We start from the raw sequence: 25,925 nt of genomic DNA on the forward strand, positions 1-25,925 counted from the left end.
GAGACTGGGGCCTGGTGGGGAGATGCGTAGGGGACAGCTCACCAAGACTAACGCAGAGAGCAGAGGGACAAGGGACCAGTGCGTCCCTGCCTGACAGTGCCGGGCCTAGGGGGAGACAAGGCCCTCGTGGGAGCTGTCCTCCGCTGACTCTGGGGGTCCCAAGCCATGCTCTCCCGGGGTTCCCCAACGCACAACCAAGAACAGGATGACAGGGTCTAAAGCACCCTATGTTTGGAATAACGCGGGGCGCCCACCGCAGGCGCGATCTCCTGCCCCAGCTTTGCAGGCCCGGCAGGGGTAAGAGGAGGGCGCCGCAGTCCATCAACTTTCAGCTGCCCTGGCCCGGCTCCCTGAGAGGTGCCCAGGCTGTGGGGACGCGCGCACCATCCACAGGCTCCGCTCGGGCACGTCGTCCCAAGGCCCGTCCCCCCCCCCACCCCCGCCAGTCCCTGGGCCCGCGTGGGGCTCCCGCGGCGCCCCCGCGGCTCCAGGCACGCGCGTCGGGCTCTTCCCCTCGCATTGGTAGCTGGCGCGCCGAGCCTGGGCGCTTAGCGACGCCCAGGGCGGCGGGACCGGCGTCCCCGGGCTCGGCGGGCGCGGGCGCGGGCGCGGACCCGGCGCGGGCGCGGGCGCGGCGCGGGCGCGGACGCGGGGTGGGCCGGCGCGGGGCGCGTTGGGTCGGAGCCCGGGCGCGGTGGCGGCGGCGGCGGAGGATGGCGCGCGCGGGGCCCGCACGTGGAGGCCGGCGCGGGGGCGCGGGCAGGGCCGGCTGCTGAGACGCGCTGCTGCCCCCCGCGCGGGCGCCGCGGCTTCAATGGCGCCATCGCCCAGGACCAGCAGCCGGCAAGATGCGACCGCCCTGCCCAGCATGTCCTCAACTTTTTGGGCGTTCATGATCCTGGCCAGCCTGCTCGTCGCCTACTGCAGTGAGTGTCGCGCGGTCGGGAACCCGAACGGACCCCCGGCCCCGGGCCCGGCCGCGGCCCCGGCCCCGGTCGCTGGCCCGGGCCCGGGCCGGCGCCTCGCGGGCCGCCCGGAGTCTGTGTGGAGTTGCGGTCTCGGGGCGCACCGTCCCCCGCGTTCCGGCCGGCCCTCCGCGGGGCCAGGAGGGTGAGGGTCCGCCCGGCCTCCTGGCGCTCGGGCACTTCGGGGGCCCGCGCAGCTGCCCGAGCCTCCCTCCCCCGACTCGGGGCAGGGCCCGGGCGCCAGGCCCCGGGTGGCGCGGCGCGTCCCTGAGCGGCGATGCCCGCGGCTGCCCGGCGCGCTGCCGCCGCTCCGGCCCAGGCCGGCGATCCGAGCCGAGGCTTCCCGGCCGCGCCCCGCACTCGGGAGGCGGCAGCAAGTCGGCGGAGGGCGGACAGCACTGCTGGGGGGTCAGAGGAGCACCCTGCCCGGCGCTGTCTGCCGCTGCACTCCCGCCGGGGGGAGGGGGGCGGCGGCGAGCCCTGAGGGGAGTGCCTGGGGCGGGAGCGGGGCTCGGGCTGGGACGCGGGCTGGAGCTTCTGCCTTCCTCGGAAGCAGGCTCAGCGGCGCTTTCTTAAAAATCGAGAAGTGAGGGGTGGGCTGCCTGGGCAGGCTAAGCCGTCACCTCGGGCATTTCTTGAGTCCCGTCCCGGGGGTCCGAGGCAGTGACCCAGCAGGTCCGGGGAGGGGCAGCAGGTTCAGGGCTGGGGTCACCAGCTGCTGGGCGCTGGGGCTCAGGCCAGGGCTGAGGTGCGTGGGGTCTGTGGGGGACCTGGTACCTGGCTCGGGGTCAGCTGGGGTAAGTGGAGTAAGTGGGCACAGGCTTCCATGCAGGAGAATGGGGGAGGGGGGTTTGGAGTCCGGGGCACAGTCCCAGGACTGGACTGGGGGTTGGCAGCTGGTGGGGTGGGTGGGGAGTGGTCAGCGTCCTGGACACAGGCTTGGTCGGGATGGCGAGGGTTGCTAGGCTCCCTGGCTGGCCGCCTGGAACAGGCTCCTGGTGCCTTCCCATGTCAGCGGGATGGAAGGAGGGGTGCTGGGGAACACCTGTCATGGAGAATCAACATGGGCATGGGCGAGGGAGGTGGTGGGAAAATATGGATTCTTTTAAAATGAAAAAAAAAAAAAAGGCTCGGGCCCAGCCTCCCTCCCCAGCCACCACCTCGCAGCCCTGGCGTCCTGGCTCCCAGTCCGAGCCTTTCGCTTTTCCCCAAATGAGAATGCAGCTGGCCACGGAGCCCAGGGCCCTGGCACAGTCGCCTAGCCCTGGGACAGCCCAGCCTTCCGGAACCGTGAGGTAAGCCGGGCACCCAGGGCCAGAATCTTCCCGCTCAGTCCGGGGTGGTGATGCGTCTCCCGACAATATCTGGGGACAGCCGGCACCGTGCAGGGAGGGGTCACGGAACAGGAAGGTTCCCAGAGTGCTGTGTCCCTGAATCCCAGTGGGCACAGCCCCCGGGGTTTGCGTGGCGCACCCCTGGGAAAGCGCTCCTGCCCAACACTGGGAGTGGGTCTGGGGTTCAAGAGGCATTTGCTCCCCCACCCCCCTGCCGCTTGGCCCGCGTTCCCAGGCATCCAGGGGTTTGGAGCGGAGCCCTGGTGAAGCTTCCTCTTGGATGGAGAGGGTTAACCACAGATAAACTCCCGCCACACGGAGGAAGTGCCATTTGAACGCCCTTCCCGGTGGCATCCTGGGAGAGGGGCTAATTCATCGGTGTTTGGGGAGGGGGCTGCGGCGCTTGAGCCCCTGGCGCCATCCCTGGCCAGCTCTGGCGGCAGCATCCTTGGAGCGCATCTGGGTACGGGAGACAGCAGGCTGGCCTGGAGGCAGCCCACCAGGTGGGAAAAGAGCAGCTGCTAATTGTTGCTAAGTACAGGACACCCCCGCCCTGTGGCTTCCACACTCCACACCCCCAGGACCGCCAGCCGGCTCGGCTCCGGCTCCGCATCCCCTCTGCTCACTGGGAGCAGTCCGCGCAGTCCTCCCCCACCGCCTGCTCTCACACCTTCCAGGACGGCCGCCCGCCAGCCTGCTCCACGTCAGCAGTCTGAGCAGAGGCCGGGACCTGCCAGCCTCGCAGGTGAGGGAGGGAACTGAGATCCGCCTCACCTGCTCAGCCGGCCTTGAGGAGGCCTCCCTTGCTTTCTGGAAATGTCCCTCCCACCAGACAAGGACGTCCAGTGGCAGTGGTGTCCAGAGTGGCAGAAATCACCACTGACAAGAGCTCAGTCTCCCACCCTTTTATAGGTGCTTTCCGACCCACGCAGCGGAGTGACGGGCACACCCCGTTACTCTGGACACGCACGTGGAGAAATTACTGCATTTCAGTAAAAGAGGAAATAGACATAATAATAATTTACAGCCTGGAACAGCAGTCCTGGAGAAAAAAAAATACACTTTGTGTTTTTAACAATTGACAACGCCAGTAAAACGCAGCTGCAGTAGCCCCTGTGATTTCCTCTCTCCTTCCCAGGAGATCTGAGATGAAGAATAGCCAGCACCCTTGTTTGTAAATTGTTTTTGTTATCAGTCAGGATTTTTATTACTCGCAATGTTTCCGTGCTGGGGAGCAGATACATTTGTATCATATTAATTAGGGAAAGTGATCCGTCTCCTACAGGATTCAGTTGCCCTGCCTCGTCAGTCTGAGCCTGTCTCTGCGGCTCGGAAGGTGCTCACTTCCTGGTGCGTCGGAGAGAAAACCGGATTATTCCTCGGCCTGGTTTTCCTGGTTTTCAGGGAGAGGGTGTCCCACAGCTCTGGGCCCAGGGACGGCCTCCCTCCTCTGCCTGGGGCTCCGACCCATCTTGAGGGCGATGGGCTCCACCCTCTGGCCAGAGACAGACCTGCAGCCCTCCGGTTAGGCTAGTTGCTATAGTGACACAGCCTTGTCGTTTTCTCCTATTGGGGAAGAATTGCCAGGAAAAGCAGAAGTGGGGTGGGGGGGGTGGCTTTCTTTAAGATGCGTCCTCGTCCCTGGGTGCGTCCCCTTGGCAGCAGGGACGATGCTTGGATGAGCAATGGGCTGCTGTGTCTGCCTCCTCCCGGGCCGGGGAAGCCTCTGCTGTTGTTGCGGCTTAGAAGGCGTGGATTCCCACGCTGACGTGGCCCTCGGGGGCAGCGGGGCCGCTCTGGCCTTCGACGTGCTGGCTGTGATGATGCCCAGGGTGCACGAAGCCACGGGAGGGTGACGGCCTCATCACCCTAGACCTCGACGCGGACACTCCCAGGCCACGTTCAACTCACCAGGGAAGACGCAGGCCTTCCGTGGGGGCGGCACGTCCCCCGTTCGAACGGCGGGTGGACAGACACCCGTGGGGTCTTTACGCTGAACCTCGTGCCCCAGCAGCAGCTATGAGGAGAAACTACAAACAGCTTCAAAATTGTCTTAATCCGTTAGAACGGTAACCGAGCGCAGGCCCCCGATGCTGCGTCTCCTTCACCAATACAGTTTATTGCGTATTTGGGAGAGACTGGGGCACGTCACTCACCCGCTGTTCACATCTCATTTCTGAGGCTCTTGTGGGGGTGGGGGGGGCGTCGAGCACACGGGGGCTTCGTGGAGGGCCGCCACGGAAGTCTGCTTCTCATCTTGTTTTTTTCTCCTACTGTGTTCTGACTGAAGGCCGAGTGGGCGCCGTCTGTGCCTTTCAGCTCCGGAGAGACTCGCCGCCGCCACCGCCACCGGCAAGCTGAACTCCAGGGCCAGGCGTCAGCGGGCAGGGGCCCTGGGGGAGGGCACGCCTCTAGAACGCTGTCCTTCTGTCCTTCTGGGCGGCCGGCCCTCCCCTGCCCCTCCCAGGTCCCGTCCCGTCCCCTTCCCCAGAGCTGCCTCAGGAGGGCCCACGGCCCGGCTGGGCCAGAGGGCTGCGTGCCCACGGAGTGGCCGGCGGGCCGCGGTGGCGCAGCTCGGCGGGCCTGTCTCCTGGCTGGATCCTGCTCGGGAACTCCCCACTCAGGACCCGCCACTCCACATCCACAGGATGAAATATGTAGATCAACTCTTGTGGCCTGAAGTATTTTCAGGTGACTTTTATGGTGTAATTATGGGAAAATGTTATGATAATGTGGCTCTAGAAAAGGGCAAAAAAGCAGAACATTAAAATCCCCATTTCTTTATATAGCTCCGCAGCTGTGCTGATTTAGAAGGGCTCGTTTTTGCATTAAAATGTGGTGCTCTGGAGTTAATAAGCTCTACAGAACGCCACCTGTCACCCAGGGCACCGAGGGCAACAGCGGGGTGACAGGCAGACTCGCTGGGTGGACCCCGATCACCTGTGTGCTAGGGGCTTGGACGCGGAGGGGCGCTGGGGATGGGGGGCCCGCCCGCGGGGCTGCTGGTTTGGGGCAGTCGCGGCCGACAGAGCATTCTCTCTAGGTCCTGCCTCACACGCAGTTCATGGGCCCACCAGGCTGGTGGCTTCTGTGAAGGCCCTGGGCTGGCCCCGGGGGTCCTGGAGGCCACACAGGCCCACCCAGCCCCCGCCTGCCCCGCCTTCCACGCTCTGCGCTGCGAGCCCCGGCTCGGGGCCCGTGCCCGCCCCTCGCAGCCGTGCAGCTGTCGGGTGGCTTGGCGGGCGAGCCGTTGGCAGAGGATCGGGACACTTCTCATCTCTCTGTCGCCCGTGTGCGGGGCGGGGCTCCCCGAGGCTCTATAGAATTCACGTGTTTATTAGCCCGGTTGGCAGCAGCCCGGAGTGGAAGCTCTTCTGTCTCCAGTGAGGGGAGCGGGCCTGGAATCCCCGGCCTGTGGCTCACGGGAGGCCCGGTTCCAACTTCCTGTGCCAGTGGCATCCTCAGGAAGGTGTTGGGGCCTGGGGGGCGGGTCCCCTGGCAGAGTCTCCCTCATCTCCTGGAGCTCCTGCCCCTCACCTCCGGTGAGCCGCCTGTGGTGGGCTCTGCCACAGGGGTGCAGGACACTGCTCAAGACACACACACCCTCTGTCCCCAGCCGCGCCCGGAGCTCTGGGCCAGGCCGTGTGCTGGGCTTGGAGGGTGTCCCTGAAAGTCTCCACACACTCCTGTGTCCTGGAGGTGGCCCGCTAGCCCGCAGCCTCTCCTCTGCGCCTTCAGATCTCATCTCCTCCACGTAACGGTGCTGCTGGTGGTGATCACGCCATTTTGGGGCGATCGGACGTCCCCGATCCTGTATGACAGGGGAGCCTGTCCCCCCTTCCTGCCATGCTCCCAGGTGTTCATTACACTTGCCCTTCCCAGCAGCGGCCAGGTCCCTGGGCGTGATTCTGGAGAGTGGTTTTAGAGCCCGTGGAATGGACGCTGTGAGTGCTTTTCCCTCCAGAAGGTTCCGCTGGCAGGACCCTCAGCCGCCCGGGCGCTGCCTTTATTTCAGTGTTGGGGGGCAGGGAGGGGTGAGGCGGAGTCTGCAGCCGCCCCCATGGGTGGCGCTGGCCGGGTCCTCATACCCACTGGGTGCCCAGGGTGCCAGCACCCTGGCAGGAGGTCGGGCTTGCCCCTTCCTTCTGGGGCCCCCTCTCTCCTCAGGCCACCCCCACCCACCCTTGTCGGGAGCCAGGGCTCTGGCTGTAGCACCTTGTTCCCACCAGTCTCTGCCCTTGTCTTCAGGACAGAAACAAACCTCCTGCCCCCATCCTCACACCACCCCGGGGTGGGCACGGAGAAGCCACTCGGGGCGGGTGCCCGGCTGTGCTGCGTTCAGGTGGGTGCAGCCGCGGAGATGCGTGTTCCGGGGTCAGCATAGCTCCTGCACCCACACACGTGCACGCATGCCGTGGGGTCTCCCTGCACACAGCTTTGCACCCACAGACCCTGCGTGCGTGACTAGGGGGAGCCGGCCCCCTGGTCTGCACCCCCACGGTCAACGGTCCAGGAGGGGAGGTTGCGACCTGGTCATTCCTGCAGGCTGTCCTCCCCAGCTTGTTCTAATCCAGCGAGGCAGGTGCACAGGTGTGGCCCACAGAGGGGGGACGTGCCTGGAGTGGGGGACAGACTGGGGGCACAACTCAGGGTTCTTCTCCCTGTGCTGGTGGCTCTTCTCTCGCGTCCTGTCTGCCGTTTTGCGCAGGCGCGGGCATGCACACACCGCAGACAGGCACCCGCTGCCTTCCGTCTGTGGGCCCCGGCGTCCGCACCTGAAGTGGATGGTGCCCGCGGCCCTGCCAGGCCGGAGAGTCCACAGGGGCAAACACAGACCTGTGTCTCGCGGGTGCCGGGGTTTCAGACCTGGGACCGCGGCACAAGCTCTGGGGCCGCATGGCAGCCGGGCATGCCTGCGCCCCAGCCCCAGCCCCTGCCTACAACCCACAACACGGGCACGGTGACGCCTGCTCCCCACTCGAATCCAGGGCTCCGGAGCCAGAGGGGTCTCCCTGTGCTGCACACGATGACGCTGCAACCGCTGGGCAAGCCCCTCGAGGGCACTCGGTGGCCGGGTGCCCAATGAGCCAGCAGGACGGACGACCAGGCATCCCTGAGCACCCAGTGGCAGCCTCCGAGGGCGGGGCCCTCCGTGGGAGCGGGGACGGCTGCGGAGCCCACTTCCGCCCGGCTGGGCTGGGGAGCAAACCCCGCCATGTGACTGCGGAAGTAACAGACGAGTTCCAAGTGCACTTCCAGGAAGAAGAAACCCTCCGCTTTCCCTGGGCGGACATGCTGCCCTTCCCGTCAGGACACGGCTACACAGACGTGAGCCGCCGGTGGTCTAGCTGGGGGACACCTTCCAGGGGCTCCAGCTCCCTGTGGCCCCCTCCCTGGCTGCCAGCCACCCCGCCACAGCCACCTCGGGCAGGGCTGGGGGGCCCCAGGAGGGGGGCCTAGGCTGGGCTGGCTTGCCCACAGGGTGACTGGTGACTGGTGTGTCCCATGCACCCTGAAGGCCCGGCTTGCGGTCCTGGCAGAGGAACAGCCCAGAAGGTCCAGCCACGCCGTCCCATGCCACCAGCCGCCCAAAGCCCCTTCTTTAGGTGGCATTGTCCCTCTGACCTTCCACCTCTCCCCAGGGCTCACCTGGCTGCAGGCCGGCCGGCCAGCCCACGGGGCCTCCGGTCCCACCTCCCTTGCCGGCCTCTCTCGGTCACACGCCATCCTTGCACCCATCCTCTGGACGCTCCGAGCAACGGTTTTCTTGGGCCACTGCTCTGTCTCACCCAGGCCTCCCGAGAGCTTGCAAAGCCCCTGCCTGGGTTGCTCCGCCTCCTCCTGATGAGCCCCCCGGCCCCCCATGCCCTCCCACAGGACTAGGCTGCATGGGTGATGCGTGGGGGTGGACATGCAGGACATGGGTGGATTGATTAGAGACGCCTTCTTGCCTGGGCCCCGCGCCCTGGGCCGGTGCTCACCACCTCGTGGGCACCCAGGCCTGCATCCCGCTCCATAGGAAGCCCGGCTCCGTTTGCCAGGCAGGTCTCCGCCCCCTCCTGCACCTGCATTCTCATGCGCCATCTCTGTAGGGCGTCCAGCAGGTGGGCGTGCTCGGAAGGCCCTGCTGAGTGCAGGTGGCTCTGGCCGCCTGGGGCCCCTTCCATCCGTGCTCCTCTCTCCAGGGAAGGGGGTGCTGAGGTCTCAGGGAGAGGCGGCATAGGCATGGGGGTCGGGGGGAAGCCAGCCACCCCCAGGGGCAGAGCTCTGCCAACCTCTCTGTTTTAGCCCCAGGTGGTCAGCTCAGGGACTCGGGAGCCGTGACTGGGGACAGGTGCACGCGAGTCGGGGGCACAGATGAGTGCTGGCTGCCGGGGGAGGCCCTCTCCCCCAACCTGGGCGCCTAGGGGCAGACACTGGGCCCACGCACCCAAGTGGTGTCCTGGGAGGGGGCTGGGTGTGGGAGCCAGGCGGAGTCAGGGGTCCCAAGTGGCTCTCCTTCCCCTGCGTGGAGGCCCCAGTGTGGGCTGGGGGAGGGCTGGGCCAGGAGGCTGGTGGTCCTGAGGCTGTTGGACTGCTGTCCACCACGTGGGTGTTTCCAAAGCAGGGGACACACCCCCATCCCTCCCATCCCTCCGCCGTGCACCAGCTCCCTGCGCCGCTCCAGGTTTACCGACGGCTCCAGAATGGAGTCCTGCAGATTCAGGGTGGGTAGCCACGGCCCCAAACTTTGGGGGACACCCCTTCCCCTCAGTGCATCCCACCTGGTCCTGTCTGTCTGCCTTTGTGTCTTGGATGTCCAGCTGTCCGGGCGGCACCACAGCGTCCTGGCCGGCGGCCAGCGGCCCCTCACCGCCATGCCAGGGCATCAGCTGGCGTTTAGAAATCTCCAAACCCGAACCACGCAATGGCCGGCTCTGAGCTCGCCTGCCCACTCGCCTTCAGACCCCCAGCTGGAGAGAGGACGGAGGGGTCTGCCTGGCCAGCTAAGCCCCACGGGACACAAGGGGGTTCCGGGCTGCACCGGGGCCCGCGGGCTCCAGCAGCGGGTGTCAGGTGGTGCTGGGGGAGAATCGAGCTCGCGTGTTTTCAAGATCTGAGGTGTGCGTGGTGTCACCCAGCCCTGAGGAGTGTCGTGAAGCCTGCCTAGAGTCGGAAGCCGTGGTGCTTCCTTCCCGGGCAGAGAGTGGAGCAGCTTTTTGGAGAGCGTCCATGCCACAGCTTGTTGGCACCTAAAATGCTAGTGTCTCAGGAGTTGTCTCAGAGTGGCTGGGCTGGGGGAGACACACTTCGGCTGTATTTTTCACTGGTTTTTGTCCCGTAGCATCGCCCTGCCTGGTGGCACTTCTGGAATACAGCTAACACCATTATCGGGCTGCCCGGGACGCGTGCTTCTGGTGTTCTGGGATGCGCCCGGGCCGCCGCGCCACCGTGGCAGGCGTGTGGGGGCCACGCGTCTTGCCTCCTGGGCAGAGGCCTGTGTCTCACTTGCCCGGTGCTCCCAGGGCACTGGGATCCCACGCAGCATTTCCGCACTCAGACCCGAGCACCCACGTGCTGGCGAACCCCGCCCTGTGAGACGCGGGTCCCCCAGACTAAGGACAGAGCTCATCACCCGAGCACCGGGACATTGGCAGTGGGCAGCCAGCGGCCTCTGCGTCCGTCTCTCGGCACACTACTGTTTGGGGACGAGCCGCTGCCATGTGACACACCAGGCGCCCGTCTACGAAGACCGTGCTTCAACCAAAATGGGTGCCGAGTGCATCGGGGAAGAGACATACCCGCTGGTGGAGGTCGGCGCTGGTTCAGGCTTCGCTTCTGTCTTTGATCGAGGGTCCAGAGGCGAAGGAGCCCGTGTTCGCACACGTCAGCGGCCCTGGCTGCCGCCAGCCCAAAGCCCAGGGGCCTGTGGAGAGGACGCATCGCTCGATGCTGTCGTCATGGAGACCGTGGAAGACCCCAGGCTGCCGGCACTGTCTCAGGGGTGGGGGGCCGATGGTTCCTGTTACACCCTGAGAAGCGGCCAGGAGACCAGAGACGAGGGGTCTCTGTCCACTCCGCGCACCAGCCCTGCCCACCGGGACCAGTGTGCACACTGGACCCAGGACACCAAGCTTCCAGCCGTCCCCGAGCCAGGCCTGGGACCTTCGCCGGGTGTCACCTTGTGCCCAGTTTGGCCCCAGCGATTGTCGGGGGGGGGCTTCCCAGAGACAAAGGGGGAGGACTGAGCACTGTCTAGGCTGGGGGTCAGTGGCGGCCAGGCCACCTGTGACTGCAGACGCTTAGCGCAGCCCCTACCCCTGGAGTTGGGGGAGCTGGTGCCCCCAGGTCCTCGCCACCCCGCGCCATGTGTAAGCGGAGCCTTCGCAGGTGCGACCTCCGGCCACAGGCTCAGCTCGTCCTCTCCTGCGTGTGAGGCAGGTGAGCGGACCTGCAGCCTGGGACAGTCCTGCTGGCCTCCCCGGCCCCGCGTGTCAGCAGGGCCCACGCCCGTTCCTGTTGTCACATGCTCACATGGACCCCTCCGCAGAGGTGGGGCCCTGCCCTTCTGTCTCCATGTCAGCTGGGTCAACTGCCCCCATCTGTCACTTACACTTGAGTATGAACGAGGCTCCGATGATGGTTTCGCTGACAAGGGTGGTATGGACATCTAGTGTCTGCTTCTGTGACCCTGACCTTGAATACTAGCTGTGTCCAGTGTTTCCACCTGGGTGGTCAAAAAGCCTCTAGCCACAATCTAATCCTCTGACCGAGGGAGGAGGCTCAGCTAATTTAAGGCCCACAGGGGTCGAGAAGGAAGCGCGCAGGGCGGGGCCACAGCGGGGCCACGGCGCCGCCCAAACACCGAGGAGGGCAGGCTTCCCCCATCCATCCCCTCCTCCACCTGCGGCGGGGCGGGCCCCCAGCCACCAGGGATGAGGCACCGGGCTGCCCGACGCAAAGGCTGAACGGTACAGAACTGGTCGGCGTGCCGGGCACAGGAGGGCCAGGCGAGCAGCAGCTGCAGCTGGGACGCTGCACCCGAGTTCATTCCAAGGTGACTTGGGGGCTGCAGGAGAGGTGCCCACCCGCCCCCAACGTGGTTTTGGGCCCTGAGAGGTTGCGGGTGGCAAACAGCACGCTGAGGGCCCGCACCGACTGAGGACGCTCGGGGGATGCGGGCGTTGTGTCCACGCAGAGCCCCGTGTCGGCCCGACCCTGGCCCGCACCTCCCCTGACGCGATGGAGCGGGGCCCGAGCTGGGTCCTGTAGTGCAGATGTGCCTGGTGGTGACACCATGCGATTTTAGGGCCGGCCAGGACCCTAAACACAGCCCAGCGCGGCTCTGCCCCTCTGGAATGGAGGTGCAGTGTCAGGGGCAGCTGGGGACGGCCCGGAGGACGAGCTGGTCACCACGTGGCCAGGGGCTTGCACTGTGGTTGGTGCCCATGTGGGCGTCTCCCCCTCACAGGTGCCTTCATTTCCTGCTGGGACAGGAGTGAGGGGGCTGCCCCGGCTGCCCCCGCTGCAGGCCTCTGGCGGAGACGTACCTGGGCAGCCGGCCTCGGGCTCCTGCCCCGGTGAGCTGGGTCAGCGGCCTGGCGCTCCCGGGAGGGTGAGCGTGTGCCCTCCTCCTCGCTGTCCTCGCCACTGCCTAGGAGGCCCTCCCCTCCTGGGGACCTCACGGGCACATAGGCCTGTCCTCTCAGCTCTGTCCCACAGCCGTCTGTCAGGTTTACTTTAACGCACTTGCTGAGACGGAGCTAAAATGGGTGCCTTCCCCGGGGACAGAGTCGCGCGGCTCAGCAAGGCCCTCACTCTGCCACCGGCGGGGGCTCCGGAGCTCCTAAAGGTGGCCCCACTCAGGCCCATGTCCCCGGGTGTCAGACGGGAGGAACACAGCACCTCCGGAACTCCACACCCCAAGCGCGTCATCTCAGTGAGCATGGCCGCAGCAAGTCGGGAGGGGCGGCGGGGGTGCTGTGGAGTCGGGGGTGCCTGCCCTGCCCCTGCCCCACTGCGGCGAGCAGGCTGACCGAGTACTCAATGCTGTAGTGGCCGGGCTCTGTCAAACCCATCAGTAAAGCTCTAAGGGCCCGTGACCTCTCACTGCGGTCACTTCAGGCGTCGGCGGTCCTCACAGCTCTCCTGCGACCTGGGGTGCGGGCTCTCCCTGGGCCTCAGCGTGGGGTTCGCGGTGTCCCGTGCGCCCTGCGGTGTGAGACGGGGCGGCAGCGATCTCGAGTCCTGTAGCAGCGTACTGGATCAAGGGGACGTGTGGTCGGCCGCTGTTCCGAGGACCTGGCCCGGCGTCTTCGGGCACCGTGGCAAGGGTCCTGGGATCCCCCCCGTGGCTTCTGTGCTGGGCCCGTCCCCTCGAGGTTGTCAGTCAGGTGACTCATCCCAGGTGAGACTCGTCAGCCTGGGCTCAGGGAGCTCCTGGAATCGAGCACAGAGCTTAGCTCTGGGCTTCCCAGCAGACGCTGCAACAAGGGAAAATCCTCTTGGTGTGTGGCCGTCTGAGAACACCACATGGTCATCACGGGGCTGCGGGGGCTCCTGGACCGTCATCTCTCACCTGCAAACCGTGCAAGACCCGTGCTATTGCTTCCCCTTCCAGGGATTCAGCGGGGTCTGCCCCAGCCCCACTTCCAGTGCGCCCACCCTGTGCTGAGCACTGGCCTCCGAGTCTGCGGGGGGCAGTGACCCGCTCCAAGCAGGAGGCGCCTGGCCTCCATGGGGGGTCCTGTCCCAGCCCCCGGCCCAGGTACTTGAGGCCTCCGTCAGTCTCTGTGGGCCGTGTCCTTCCTCCAGGGGCCTAAGCACAAAGACCCCTGCCCCCCGCGCCACCCCCCCGCCCCGGCCACCCCCGCCTGACCTCCCCGTCCGCGGAGAGACGACCTTGCAGAAGCCCGGTGCTGTGGCAGCCGCTCTGCGGTGGGCCCGCGGTGGCCCCATTAGCGTGGCGGCTGCTACCCGAGGACTAATTAAACCAGATGGCGGCGAAACCCAAGTGGAGGCACGGAGACGTTTTACATCTGAGTTGATCAAAATTCGGTGGAACAGCATATGCTCGGGGAGATTAAGATTTTTTTAACTGCGTATTAACGGCTTCTCCTGATACCCTTCCTGGTGCTCGCCGTACAGCGCACCCTGCTTGCCTCGCTGGCGCCTCGCGGTTCCTCATCCCCGGGACCTCTGGGCCGGCGGGTTCGGCGTGATTGAAGCGAGGCTAATAGTGGGTGCAGGCAGCACGCCGTGGGGCGGCATTCTCAGCGGCAGGAACCTCGCTCCGAGTTGGGCTCAGAGTCACAGCCCCCAGGGAGGGGCCTCTGCCTGGCCCTGAGGGGCCAGGAGGAAGGGCCGCCGACCGCAATGGCTGGCGCTTCCTGGGGGCCAGGCCCTGGCACGGAGCGCAGGGCGGGCAGGGGCCAGGTGGCCGCCAGGAAGTGCCCCCTGCCCTCCCCTTTCGGAGAGTCTGGCTGTCCTTGCGGCTTTGAAAGGGACCCCGTGTTGACGTGAGCTTCACGCAACGGGGCGGTCCGTTTGGAAGTGTGCGCTTCGTAAGCGTGTAGCAGTTCCCTGGCGCGGGGCCCCCGCCTCTGCCGTGTTCTCCAAGGCGTCCGTCACCCCAGAGGGCCCCTACCCATTAAGCAGTCGGTCGCCTCTTCTACCCACCAGGAAAGCCCCCTGGGTGTCCCCCGGAGACCCCTGGCCTCACAGCTTTCATGAAGCAAAGGCCGAGAGGCTCCTTGGACCAGGCAGGGACGCATCCAGAGGAAGATTCCAGAACTCTTCAGCAGACGTGGTTGCCCCTTCTCACCCCGAGCAGGGAAGCAAAGACTGTGGCTCTGCTCCAGGCCAGGCCCAGCTACTCAGCCACCCAGGTGTCCTGATTTTGTGCGGGGGGGGTGGGGGGGGGCACCCTGGGCACAGGGAGGTAACACTCCCGGACCGACCCACCTACCTCTGAGGATGTGCCCTGCCCCGCCCTGCTTCCTGCCCGCTCCAGGGGGTCTGAGGGCTCGAGGTGGGGGTGGAGGGTGTAGGCACCGGCTCCCTGACTGACCCGAATGGGCGCTGTGGCTCCCGGGGCTGAGGCCTGTGCCTGGCTCTGGGCCCCGAGGCCATGTGGGAAGTAGCCCCTCCTGCCACCCAGACACCGGGTCCCTGTGTCCGGCAGCGGCAGCAGCAGCTAGGCCAGAGAGCATGATTGCCCGGCGGGGTCCTGGGCCGAGTCCAGCCCTGGGGCCAGGCCGCCTCCCGCCCCCGCTTCCCTCTTGGGTCCTTCCTTCCCGGCCCGTCTGCTCTGGGCAGGCACCATGGGCTGGAGACCCCGGCAAAGCCCCTGTGTCTGCGGACCGGGACGCTCGCATGTGACTCACAGGGGACAGCCCTCGTGAAAGGCCCCTTTGTCTAGTCAGCTCATTGAGAAATAGCAGCAGGCCTTGGGAAGGGCCCAGGCCCCACGTCTTCTCTGGACGTCGGCCACGGTCCTCGGGGTGGGGGCTGGGCGGGCGCGTCCAGCGGTTAAATAGGACTCAGGGAGGCCTCCCAGGCCCTGCACGGCATTCTGCTGCTCCCTGCAGGGCCTCCAGCCCACGGCTTGTGGGCTGCTGCCTTCAGAGCCCGAAGCTGGGGCGACCCGGGATCAGGTGCAGGGTCCGGGCACCGAGGACTCGGATGTGAGACCAGTTGCTGGGAGGCCCGGGCAGGGCCCTGCTCTCCGAGGCTCAGTTCTCTTCTCTGTGAAACGGGACAGCGATGCCATCCAGGGTGCCGGGCTGTGAGGCAGAGGAAGCTGCAGCACCCTCCCTGCAAACCCGTGTCCAGGGCCCCCACGTGGGGGCCATGGGCTCCACCCCTCCTGGGGGTGGCCTGATGTGGCACTTTGAACCTTGTCCTCCTGGCCCCGCTGGGGTGCCCCCTGTCCCCTCTGCCCAGCTGCGTGAGCGCTCAGGCGCAGGACTTGGCCCGGCAGCCCTCCTGTGGGGCTCACACAGGATCAAAGGTTCTGTCTTGGTGACGTCCGCGCCCCGCCCGAGACAGTCAGGAGCAGCAGGTCCGGGCCAGCACGGAGCTCGCCCCTGCCCCCAACCTCCGTTCTCCGTGGTGACCAGCAGCAACCAGCAGCAACCGTGACACCGGCCAGGTGCTCAGCCTCCCTGGCCTCCTTGGTTACTGGTCTGTGTGATGGGCGGGATGGGCGGGGAGGCAGAGGGCCGCTTGCCCCTGGGGCTTCTCCTGAGTCAGTGCAGGCCAGTGACGTGGTCAGAAGGGCTGCCCGGCTGCTGTCCCCATCCATCCCCACCATCGTCATCGCCACCTGCGACCTCACGGGGACATGGGTCCCAGCAGTGACTCCCAGCTGTGGGCAGGACGTCCCAGGCCCCCTCCCCTTGCCCAGCAGGCACCTCGACGTCCCCACTGAGCCCTGCCCAGAGCGCCGATGGCCCCTCGCCGCCCGTCAGGGGCTGGCTGGGCTGGGGGTCGTGTCGCTTACAGGTGAGGAAACTACAACCCCGCCCCCGAAGACGACGTTTGTCTCAGGACCCCGTAAGCGGAGGGTCCTGCCCAGCGTCCCCCACAGCATGGCGCAGTCACCGTGAGGGAGAGCACTCGCCCCTCCGTGTCGAGTGCGGGAGGCCGGGTCCGCACCCCAGGACAAGGGAAGCCCCGCTGTCCTGCCCGGTGCAAGGAGCTGGCCAGCGGCCGGGCCCCCCACACCTGTCTGGGCCCAGACTGCTGCCGTCCCCACCCTTAGGGGCTGACCCAGAGCCGAGAGCTCTGGGGGTCGTTCAAATTTGAAAATTAACGTGAAATCAGAAGAGACAGAGTAATCTTTCATTCTGCGGGAGAGGTTATTTGCTTTCCCGGCCGATGCGTAGTATGCTGATACATGATGTCAAAAGGTAAATGATTTTAAACCAGATTCAATTTAAATTTCATTACGTGTTTGCGGGAGACAGAGGCTCTGAGAACCCCCCACCTTCTCCTGAAGATTTTTCACTTTTGATAACTCTGGTCCTAATGCCCTGGTCCATTTACTACGTGACCGGGCGGTGGGGGGCGCGGCGCACGGTCTCGGGGGCCCAGCTCGCGCCGTCCGGACACAGGCCCCACAGGAGGCCAGCCGCGTGCGGACCGGGTCCCAGGGGCAGCCCAGCCCAAACACGGTGTGACTGCAGCACGCTGCACCCTCGCGAGGCCCCTGTCACCACACCTGGCCTGTGGCTGCGTCCCTGTGCACCTTTGCAGACAGGGAAGAGGCAGGAGCCAGTCTCCTGCCTGAGCCCAGTCTCGGCTCAGCTGCATCACAGCTGGGTGAGCTCAGGCCACTTACTCAACCTTTCTGTGCATGGTCTCCTCCCGGAGACGGGATGATGGTAGGACCACTTTGCTGGGGTGCAGTGGGTTGGCGGATGTGACCATATTGGGAAATACGGTCTTTGTGGGTGTACCGGACTTGTTGAGATGGGGTCACTCTGCAGTGGGGTGCGCCCTGATCCAGTGACCGAGGTCCCTGAGAGGAGAGGACTCACAGGCGCGCACAAGGGTGGGGGGCACCTGAGGACGGAGCAGGGATGCGAGGACGCCCAGGATCGTCAGCAAACTCCAGGAGTTGGCACAGCCTGGGCCGAGGCTCCCTCTTGGCCTCAGGAGGACCCAGCCCGGCCGACACCTTGATCTTGGACTTCGGACTGCAGACTGAGAGAGCAACCTCCGGCTGAGCGAGCCGCCCAGCGTGTGCCCTGGGTGAGGCGCCCTAGGAGCTGCCGCGCCGCCCCAGTGTGGGCTGAGGGTCCGGGGCTGCCCAGTCCACGGCTGCAGATGGTGCCCGGGGAGGGCGGGGCATCCTTCCTGTTCCTGACTCACTACCCCTCTGCTGTCCTGCCATGGCCACAGCCAGCCAGCCCCTCTTGGACACCCTCCGCCCCGGGCACGTGTGGGCACCCCCTGGAGCTGCAGGCGGGGAGGCAATGTCAGCGAGCGCCGCTTAGGTCCCGGGCAGTGGCGTGGCCGCTGGCGGCCAGTTCTGCTGGATGAGATGCACGTCTCAGGTGGGAGTGCATGGAGAGCCCCCCAGCCGAGCAGGGCACCGAGGGCTGGAGAGGCCAGGGCCCCCACACAGGGTGCCTGGGCACAGGTTTCCCCGACGTGAGTGGCCCAGAAAGTGCCAGCGCGTCATCAGGTCTGCTGGGGACACTGCACTGCCCCTGAGGTGCTGCTTTGATGAGCGCCATGCTACCACCCTGGACCACGCTGACCACGGCGGTCTCCATGGGCAGAGGCGCCACCCCGGGCTGCGTGTGGGCAGTGAGGAGAGGGACAGCCCCTTTTGGTTGCCCCTGGTTTTCAGCCAGACTGTGGGGTAGCCGCAGGTGGGGAGGCGGCAGGGGCAGACAGAGCGCTCTGAGGACCCGGGAGGGGAATGCGCAGCAGCCCTGGGTCCGGAAGGTTCTGTCGGGCAGGACTGCGTCCACAGGTCAGGGCCAGGGAGGGGCTGGGCTTTCCTGTCCTGGGGGTGTCTCCTGTCCCCGGCCGATGTGGGGCCCTGGCACAGGGAGGACACTGCCCTGGGTGTCCTCCAGTCCATTTCTCCTACTGTCCCCTTCTCGTCGTCTGCCAGCTTCGCTTATGCTGCCTGTGAATGCGCATCTGGGCACTTCGAACAAGTGATGTCAGTGTCCTGTGATGCTCTTCCCCAAGGAGTGGGCTTGTTTTGCAACATCACACAGTGGGCAATGGAAGGTTCCAGAGCACAGACAGCCTGCAGGCCCAGGGTAAGTGTGGGGACCCTTCCCCAGGCGCTGCATCTCATCCGTCTGTCCTGCACCTCTGTCCCCTCTCCCCCGTCTGCGGAGCTCCCGACAGGCCCGTCCCCAGGCCGTGTGCACAGAGCCCAGGGCAGTCGCCAGGTGTCACCCATCACCGAGCCGGGGGCTCATTGCCAGCTCAAGGGTCAGCACCGGGCTCAGTGAGCGGGCAGGGAGGGCAGCCTGGCCGCTGGGAGTCGCCCGTCTGCATTGCATCCATCACTGAAGTGTCTGGTCCCTGCTGGGTGGCCTTTGTCGGCAGGGTCACGTCTGTGAACCCAGGTGGGGCACCGGCGTGTGAAGTGTGGCCGCTTGCGGGTATCAGCATCCTGCTCCTGCTCTGAGCCGGCCGGTGGGGGGCAGGGCAGTAGGGGCCAGAGAAGGCCCAGCTGGGGTGCTGCTGTCATCCAGGGGTGGGGGCTCCAGGCCGCTGGCCAGGAGCTCTGGGTAGAGAGGCCCCAGGGCAGGCGCCCCTGTCGCACTCCATCCTTGCCGAGTGCCCCTCGGAAGACTGCATCCCACAGGGTCTGCCGGTCACGGCCAGGCAGCGGTGCTGGTGTGAGCAACTTGTTCTTGTCCCACGTTGACGCTGGGAGGCGGGCAGCCCAGAGCCGGCGCGGGGCTGACTGGTGGCCCTGGCTGGGCGCCGTGGGGTGCACGTGAGCCTCGGGGCGGCTGGGCCTGCAGAGACCCAGGGGGAGTCCCAGAGGCTGCGTCCCTGCCGCCCCCCTGGCCCACCCACTGAGAGCGGCAGCATCCCCATAGTCTTTCCAGGGTGGGGACCCTGCTCTCTCCGCCCCCCACTTCTCTCTCTCTCTCTCATTATCATCCTCATTTTCATCGTCTCCATCCACGTCCGCCACGGTGACAAAGAAGACCCTCCAAACTGCACCCCTGCGAGGCCATCGTCCTCGGGCTCCCTGCAGGCGCCGGCAAAGCCCAGCGCTTCTCACGCTGCGGCCTGCGACCCTGCTTGATGTAAAATCATTTGGTGGGTCGGGAGCACTGCTTATGATGTGGGAATATTTACCCACAGTGCAGCCCCTTCTGTGGGGTCCCTGCAGTTTGACACCTTGGACACCGGCCCCTGCCCCCGAGGACTGCGTCGAGCGGCCCGGCCACCCGCACCCGCTGTCCTCTTCCCGAGCAGCGGCTGGTGAGACTGTCGTTCTCCAAGGAACGAGATGCAGCCAGGGACCTTGAAGCTGGCCATGCCCATGTGGTCCGAGGCTGTCCCTTGTCACCATTGGCCCATTCTGACCGTCTCCCCACGTCCCTGAAGCCTGAACTGGCAGGAGAGTTCGAGCCTGAACCCCGAGCCTGAAGTGCCAGGCTGGGGGTCGTCCCAGGTCAGGGCAGGAGGCTGGCGGGGTCCAGGGCAAGCGCCACCAAGCTCTGCATCCGCCCCTCCCTCCCTGCCCCGAGCCCGTCCGTCTGGCGGCTCCTGTGTACCGGCACCCTCCACCCTCCTTCTGGAACCCTCCACCTGCCCTGAGGACTACGCGCCAGAGTGGGTTTCTGACGCCATTGCTCATCTTCTAAAAGACCCCTCTTGGAATACAGCCCCGCTCTGAGGTCTGGGGTCAGGACTCCCCCGGAACCCCCCCCCCCAGGCCAGGCTGGGAGAACCACGCAGCCGTGTCCAGGCAGCACAGTGGGAGGCTGCAGTCCGTGGGAGGAGGGTCAGCGGAAGGCAGGGACCATCGGACACCCGCCTGCCCGAGATCGCAGCCTTGGTGTGGGGAGGCAATGCCCGAAGCAGGGAGGCCCCGGAGTGGGGGGGGGCGGACCCATGTAAGACGGACCCATGTAAGCCACTTTCACAGGGAGGGAGCTCCCTTCTCGGCGGGCACAGCAGGGCCAGGTGCAGTGGGCACCCAGCCACAGCTGCACCTGCGTGGTGGCCGTCCACGTCCAGGAGCCCCCAGAGTCCCTGGTCTAGGGGGCTATGCCCTGCTTTGCTCGCCGGCTTTGCACAGCTGACTGCTGGGGTGCCGGCTGCACCGGGAGCCCCCCAGGATGGCTCCCATTGCTTCCTCCCTCCCGGTCCTCGCAAGAAGCGCCCGTGTCCCATGAGCACACGGCGTGTCGATCACGCCGCCCTCGTGCGTCTGGGAGTTTCACGAGAAGACCGGGACGCTCGCGTCGTGTGGCAGCACTTGCATGGGAAGGGGGGACCCGTGTGAAGATGTGCTGTCAAAATACGTTGCCGTGAGTGCTGAGTTGATGGTTGCTTTGTTTCTGGAACATGTCATTAGGAAAAATTAGCAGTGACATCAGCCGTGCGAGCTGGGAGGGAGGAAGCCAGTTGTCCTTGAAATTTTTTAGAATGATTTCTTTGCCTGTAAATACGGTAGCGCACCTCACGGAGGCCCAGCATAGCTTTGTTTGGTTTGGTTTGTGTCACACGTGTGCGTTTGGAGAAATCGGGCATCAAATGTGACGAGGTGGCGGTTGGCCCCTTCTCAGGTCCCCGCTGGCCTCCCACCTGCTCCCCATCTGGGGGCCGGGCCAGCTGGGTGGGACTCGGGGCAGGAGGGGAGAGGGCTGTGGCCACTGCAGAGCTGCTGTGTCCCGGGCCGGAGAGCCCCACCTTCTGACGCTCAGCCAGCGGCACAGCTGGGACAAATAGTGCAAAACGGACAGATAAATGAATGATGGCCCAGGCCGGCCTCGGAGCTGCGGCCGTGCAGGGCTGCGAGCCCTGCTGGCTGAGCCGCGCCTGGCCTTGGCACCCCCACACCGCACTTTCCCCTGAGAAGGCTTCTCGGGCGTCTAGGTCGCCGGCTAGAGTGTAGTTCCACATCATGCCGTCCACGGGCGAAGCGCTTTTCCGCTGTCCCCCGCTTCTCATTTCCCCTGTTCCCAGCTGTCCGTCCTCTCCGGGTAGAGAGGCCAGTGCGTACAGATGTGATGAGAACACCTGGCCACAGCGTGCGTGGGGCCCGGTGTGACGGGGCTCAGCTACTTTTGGGGGATCGAGACCAGAGGGCCCCTGGGTATGGTGTGTGCTCGGGGGTCAGCACCCCAACCTTCAGCAAGGGGGCCTGGGCACCAGAGCTCCTGGGGTGGCAGTGGATGGGTTCATGAAGAGACCAGCAGAGGAGACGCCACCGTCCCCCCTTCTGGCTGTCACCATCCCAGCAGGTGGCATGAGCACAGGCTAGGCAGAGCCAGGCAGGTGAGGCGGAATAAGCAGGTGAGGGGTCAGCCCAGGGCCCCCTGGAGGTGACCTTGTATGGTCTTCTGCGGGGCCTACAGGGTGTTTGGGGCACTGGGGAGGCCCTGTGCACCTGGCAGGAGCCGGGAGCCGAGGGCCAGGTGAGAGGGAGGCTGTGGTCAGAGCTGATCCCCAGGGTTAAGCCCCAAGGTCAAATGTCTCTTCCTTGGGGCACTAGGGGAGCTGCCCCGCCCTGGGCTGGGGGACTGGAGAAGATTGGGGTCGCACGCTGCCTGCCGGGGCTGTGGGGTCAGGGCAGGGCCTGGGCATGGCGACCACTGGGGTCAGGCCTGCGCAGGGGCAGGTGCGTCTGCAGTAGCTCCAAGGGCGGGGGCTCAGGGTGCCTCTGGGGTGTGAAGCTGAGGGATGTCGTTGGGACCTGACTTAAGGGGGTGAGGGTCGGAGAGAGCTCAAACAAGGTGCCCGCTGGGCCAGGCACGCGTGGTGGGGCTTTGAGCAGTGGACCTGGGGGGGCGAGGGGTCCGGCGCTGGCCGCTGGGCTCCTGGCGGCACCAAAGTCGGAGCGGTGGCCTCAGGGAGGAGGGTTCCTGAGCTCCTCTTGTCCTCAAGTCTCCTTCCCAGTTTCACTCGTCACTTTGCTCTTGCCCAGCTCTGTCACGCCAGCCTGTGGCGGTGCCACACACCCCTCCTTTGTCCCTCCCCCACCCCCATCAGGCAGCCCCCATGCCCGCGAGGCTGGGTTGGGACTCACACCCTTAGTGCCCGGCCTGGGCCCGGCACCTGGGACGCTTCAGGGCCTGGTGGAGATGACGGGGCTGGGGCCCCTTGCTCCCCGTGGGGGGAGGTGTTCTGGTTCCTCAGGCCAGTGTGGGTTCCTCCCCACTCACACAGGCACGCTCCGTGTGATCTAACGTGCGTGTGTCTGGGTAGAGGACACACTTACATGTGCCGCGTACGCCCAGGCAGGACGAGGAGCCGGTGTGTTTCTGTGGGATGTTGTGTGCATCACAGGTGTGTGCTAACACACGTGTGCACAAGGTCTGTGTGTGTGCATCGAGTGTGAGTCTTCTCCCCCTGCACACAGAGCGGGCCCCCGCGCACACACACACCCTGTCCTCACCTGCACTCCGAGCCCCTGCTCCCTGACCTGCACCGCGCAGCTGGCTGGGAACCGCCGCGCTTCCCGACTCCAGGCTGCTGCTCCTGAGACCTGGCGGAGGGGACCGTCGGGGTGTGAGCGCAGCAGCCTCCACGGCCCCGGGGCCCACGCAGGAGACGCGAGCTCTGTCATCGAAGACCTCCCGCCTCCTTTGGAGGTCTCCTCAGGGTGCGCTTCGTAAGGGATGCGGCCCCGGCACACACTCGGGCATGAATAAACGCATCTTTGGGGGGACTCACACTTGTCTGTCACAGTGCCAGTCCACCGAGGTCTGGGGACCTCGGGGCTGGAAGTGTGGCGGCGTCTTCCAGCTCCGGTCGGGCCAGGCCAGCATCTGCGGGGAGAAGCACCTCAGGGCCTTTGGGCGACCTGCTGAGTAATTGCCGTTTCCAACCTTGCTTTCTCGGTAAATAACGACATTTCTCCATCTCACAGAGGAGGCTGGCTCTGTGGAAATGCAGTCACGGCCACTCAGTCTGGGCCGGCAGAGGTGGCCGTGGAGACCCCGTGGGCCCCCAGATCAGTTTATTTGCCAAGTAATCAGAAGCAAAGGCAGCGCCGTAGTGGGAGGTGGGCTCCTGTGCGTGTGGCTGAGCCCGGGGGGTGAGTGCGGCCTGGGGTGGTGGCCACTCAGTGGGGTTGGTCCCGTCTCTCACCAGGTGTGGGAGACACATAGTGGCTTCTCCGATGGCACCTGTATGAAACGAAGGCAGCGACTGTGTTGGCTGCTCCTGGAGACCAGTGTCCTTTAGCCGGGCACTCTTTGTCACCGCGGCTCTTCTCCCCTGGCTTCTGCTCTGGTCGTCTGGAGCAAGCAGAGCCCCGAGGACACCGAGAGCGTGCAGGTGGCAGTGAGGAGGCCCCGCCCACCAATCTGCTGGATGCTGCCGGGCCCAGTGCTGGCCTCGCCATCGCCCACCGCCAGAGGCGGGCAGAGCCCCCGAGACCCCGGCCCGCCTTATGACAAGGGGACCAGAGTGCCCCACCTCTCCCTTCCTGTGTCCCCCATGTCAAACCAGGCATTTGCCCCGGGGAGCCCCAGGGTCTGCCGGCTCTGGACAAGTTCTTCACCGATGTGCTGCGAAGTGCGGGAGCCTGGTCTCCGCGTCCGGCGTCCAGGGGAGGCCCGTGCGCTCGCTGCAGCCCGTTTGCTGGGCGTGGGCCTGTCAGACCGTTTCCTCGTCAACCATAGAAGCAGCCGTTTGTGAAACCCAGCCGGTGGGGCCTGGTGATGGGCAGCTTGTGTGTGGGCCCACCTCAAGTCCTTGCAAGAACCCTGGGACGGGGCTCGCACTGGGGATGGGCGACCCAGCTGGGGATGTGGCCAAGGAGACTTGGCCGGGAAGAGGCAGGGCGAGCCGCCACACCCCAGCGTGTCCGAGGCCCAGCTACAGCCCTTCCACAGCCCTGAACGCCCTGGGCGCGGGCCCCGGGCCCCGGGTCTCAGAGCTTTCCTGGCTGGGAGACCTGGGGCAGACCCCGGGAGGCCGCACCTGCAGGAAGGCAGCTCTGTGCTTGGTGTCTGGCAGCCCCCAGGGCTGGTTCAGCTCCGGCTGAGGTGTGAACCCTCAGCGGTGACATTCATCTGCCTCCAACAGGGCTGCGGTGGCCCCTCCCGCTGTCAGGAGGGTGGAAGGGGGCGTGGGAGTCCCCTCGCAGCCTGTGCTGGGGCTCGGCCACTCCTTGTCTTGGGTCCCGGCTCACACCCCTTCATAGTGGGCCTCTGCTGTGAGCCCATGGCCAGCCAGGCGTTTGGCCCCAAAGACTCTGGAGGCCCCAGGAGGCACTGTGCTCCGCAGGCCGTGAGGGGCCCCACGCCCACCTGCTGTGTGGACAACCCACAGGGGGTCCTTCTCGTGCCGCTGTGTTGAGCTGCGAGCTCGGTCCTCACAGGGTCCACCTGTCCACCCCGTCTCCTCTTCCGGTGAGGACCCGGGTCTCGTTGGACCAGCCCCGCCCCCACAGAGTGACCTCCTCCTTGCTGATTACGTCCGCAACCCCCCTATGTCTGACCAAGGCGCCGTTCTCTGCATTCCCGCCTCCTTTTAGGGGACAACCCAACGCGTAGCACAGTCCAGCCCATGGGCGGCAGGTGGACTCTCTGCAGCGCCGTTCCTCGTCCAGCTCCGGCCTTTCCTGGCCCTCAGGAGGTGCTCCGTGCCAGCGCCGGGCCTGGGGTGGGGTGCCGTTGATGGGGGACAGCGCCTCCTGCCTTCAGACCAAGTGCCCCGAGGGCCACCCTGTGAGGGCAGAGCCACCGGCCTCCTCTCTCCTCCCGCAGGTGTATGGTGCCCCCATGACCTGCCCAGATGCCGCCCCGTGGCTCCAGCCCCTCCCCAGCAGGCAGGGCCCTCCTGTCCGGTGGGTGGACGCCAGCCGTGGTCCCAGGTGGGTCCGCCTAGACCCTCAGCTGGGACCAGAGCAGGTGGTTGGCATCTCAGCATCGCTACTCACAGCCCTACCTCTAAGACAGCCCCACCAGGGACATTGGCCTTGAGCAACGGGACATAGTGTGACCCTCCACCTGGCACAGAGGGCGGGACATGCCCCTTCTCTTTCCCTTTGTCCCCAGGAAAGGAGCACCCCTGCCCATGCCCATGGAGCGAGTGGTCAGCCCAGCCCACCATGAGCCTGCCCGGAGTGTGTGCGAGCACCCGAGGCCTCTGTCTGCCCACTTCCTGTGGCTGTGTGAGCCTTGGGCAGGGGCCGGGCAGGTGGGGACCCCGGGACGGGGCTGAGCTTGGCCAAGGGCACCTGCAGAGCTGCCTCGAGCTGCCAAGGACCCCCAGGGCCCACCCTCGGGAGCGGGCTGGGGCGACCCAGCTCCACCTGGACCCCCACCTGGGCACCGGCCCAGTCCTGGTACCCAGCACCCCCCTGGGTCTGGTGTTCGCAAGGAGACGGTCAAGGTCGTCTCTGCCAGTGTTTAATCCTGTTCGGTTCTGCTGAGCGTGAGCACTTGTGAGTGGCGTTCACCCTCATCACCAAATACCCACCAGTCGAGAGAAGCCCCCTCCTGGGCGGCAGACCGACCCGTGTCATGGTTTGCAGTGACGTTTGTGGAACTTTAAGAAAAACCTTCATAGAGGGATCGTGACACGTGCCTCTGGCTGCTCGGCTGGCCCCGGGAGGGAGGAGACCCTTCTGGACCCTCGGGGGGAAATGTCACCCGCAGAGGAGAGCCTCGTGCCAAGCAGGCCCTGGCCTGCAGTCCCCTCCTGCAGGGGCCCTTTCAGAAGTGGCCCCTGGGGCTGAGAGCAGTGTAGGGGGCGGGCAGGATCTGGGCAGCGCCCCGGGGCATCCTGCCATGTTCTCACTGTCCTGGGGCCACTGTGGCCCCGTCCAGGAGGAGCCCCTGATGCACGGGCTTCCAGCGCCCACCGCCTGGGCCAGGCGGGGCTCCCTTGGACCTGGCCACCCAGTTGGCCAGGAGGGCGCTTCCCTGCACCCGGTGTGTCCTGGCCACTGAGCGTCCCACTGGGAGGGGCC

At 66.0% G+C, this 25,925-nt stretch overlaps 1 protein-coding gene across 1 annotated transcript in view; it reads left to right on the top strand.

The window, feature by feature from the left end:
• The first annotated feature begins 814 nt into the window (after positions 1 to 814).
• TAFA5 (TAFA chemokine like family member 5) overlaps positions 815 to 25,925 on the top strand; it is a 105,423-nt gene continuing 80,312 nt past the window's right edge. The window contains exon 1 of the mRNA XM_053919770.1: positions 815 to 926. Within this exon, the coding sequence (XP_053775745.1) occupies positions 815 to 926 (112 nt within the window). The remainder of the gene's footprint in view (positions 927 to 25,925) is intronic.

This window comes from Desmodus rotundus, chromosome 3 (genome assembly GCF_022682495.2).
Source record: "Desmodus rotundus isolate HL8 chromosome 3, HLdesRot8A.1, whole genome shotgun sequence".
Lineage (NCBI taxonomy): Eukaryota > Metazoa > Chordata > Mammalia > Chiroptera > Phyllostomidae > Desmodus > Desmodus rotundus.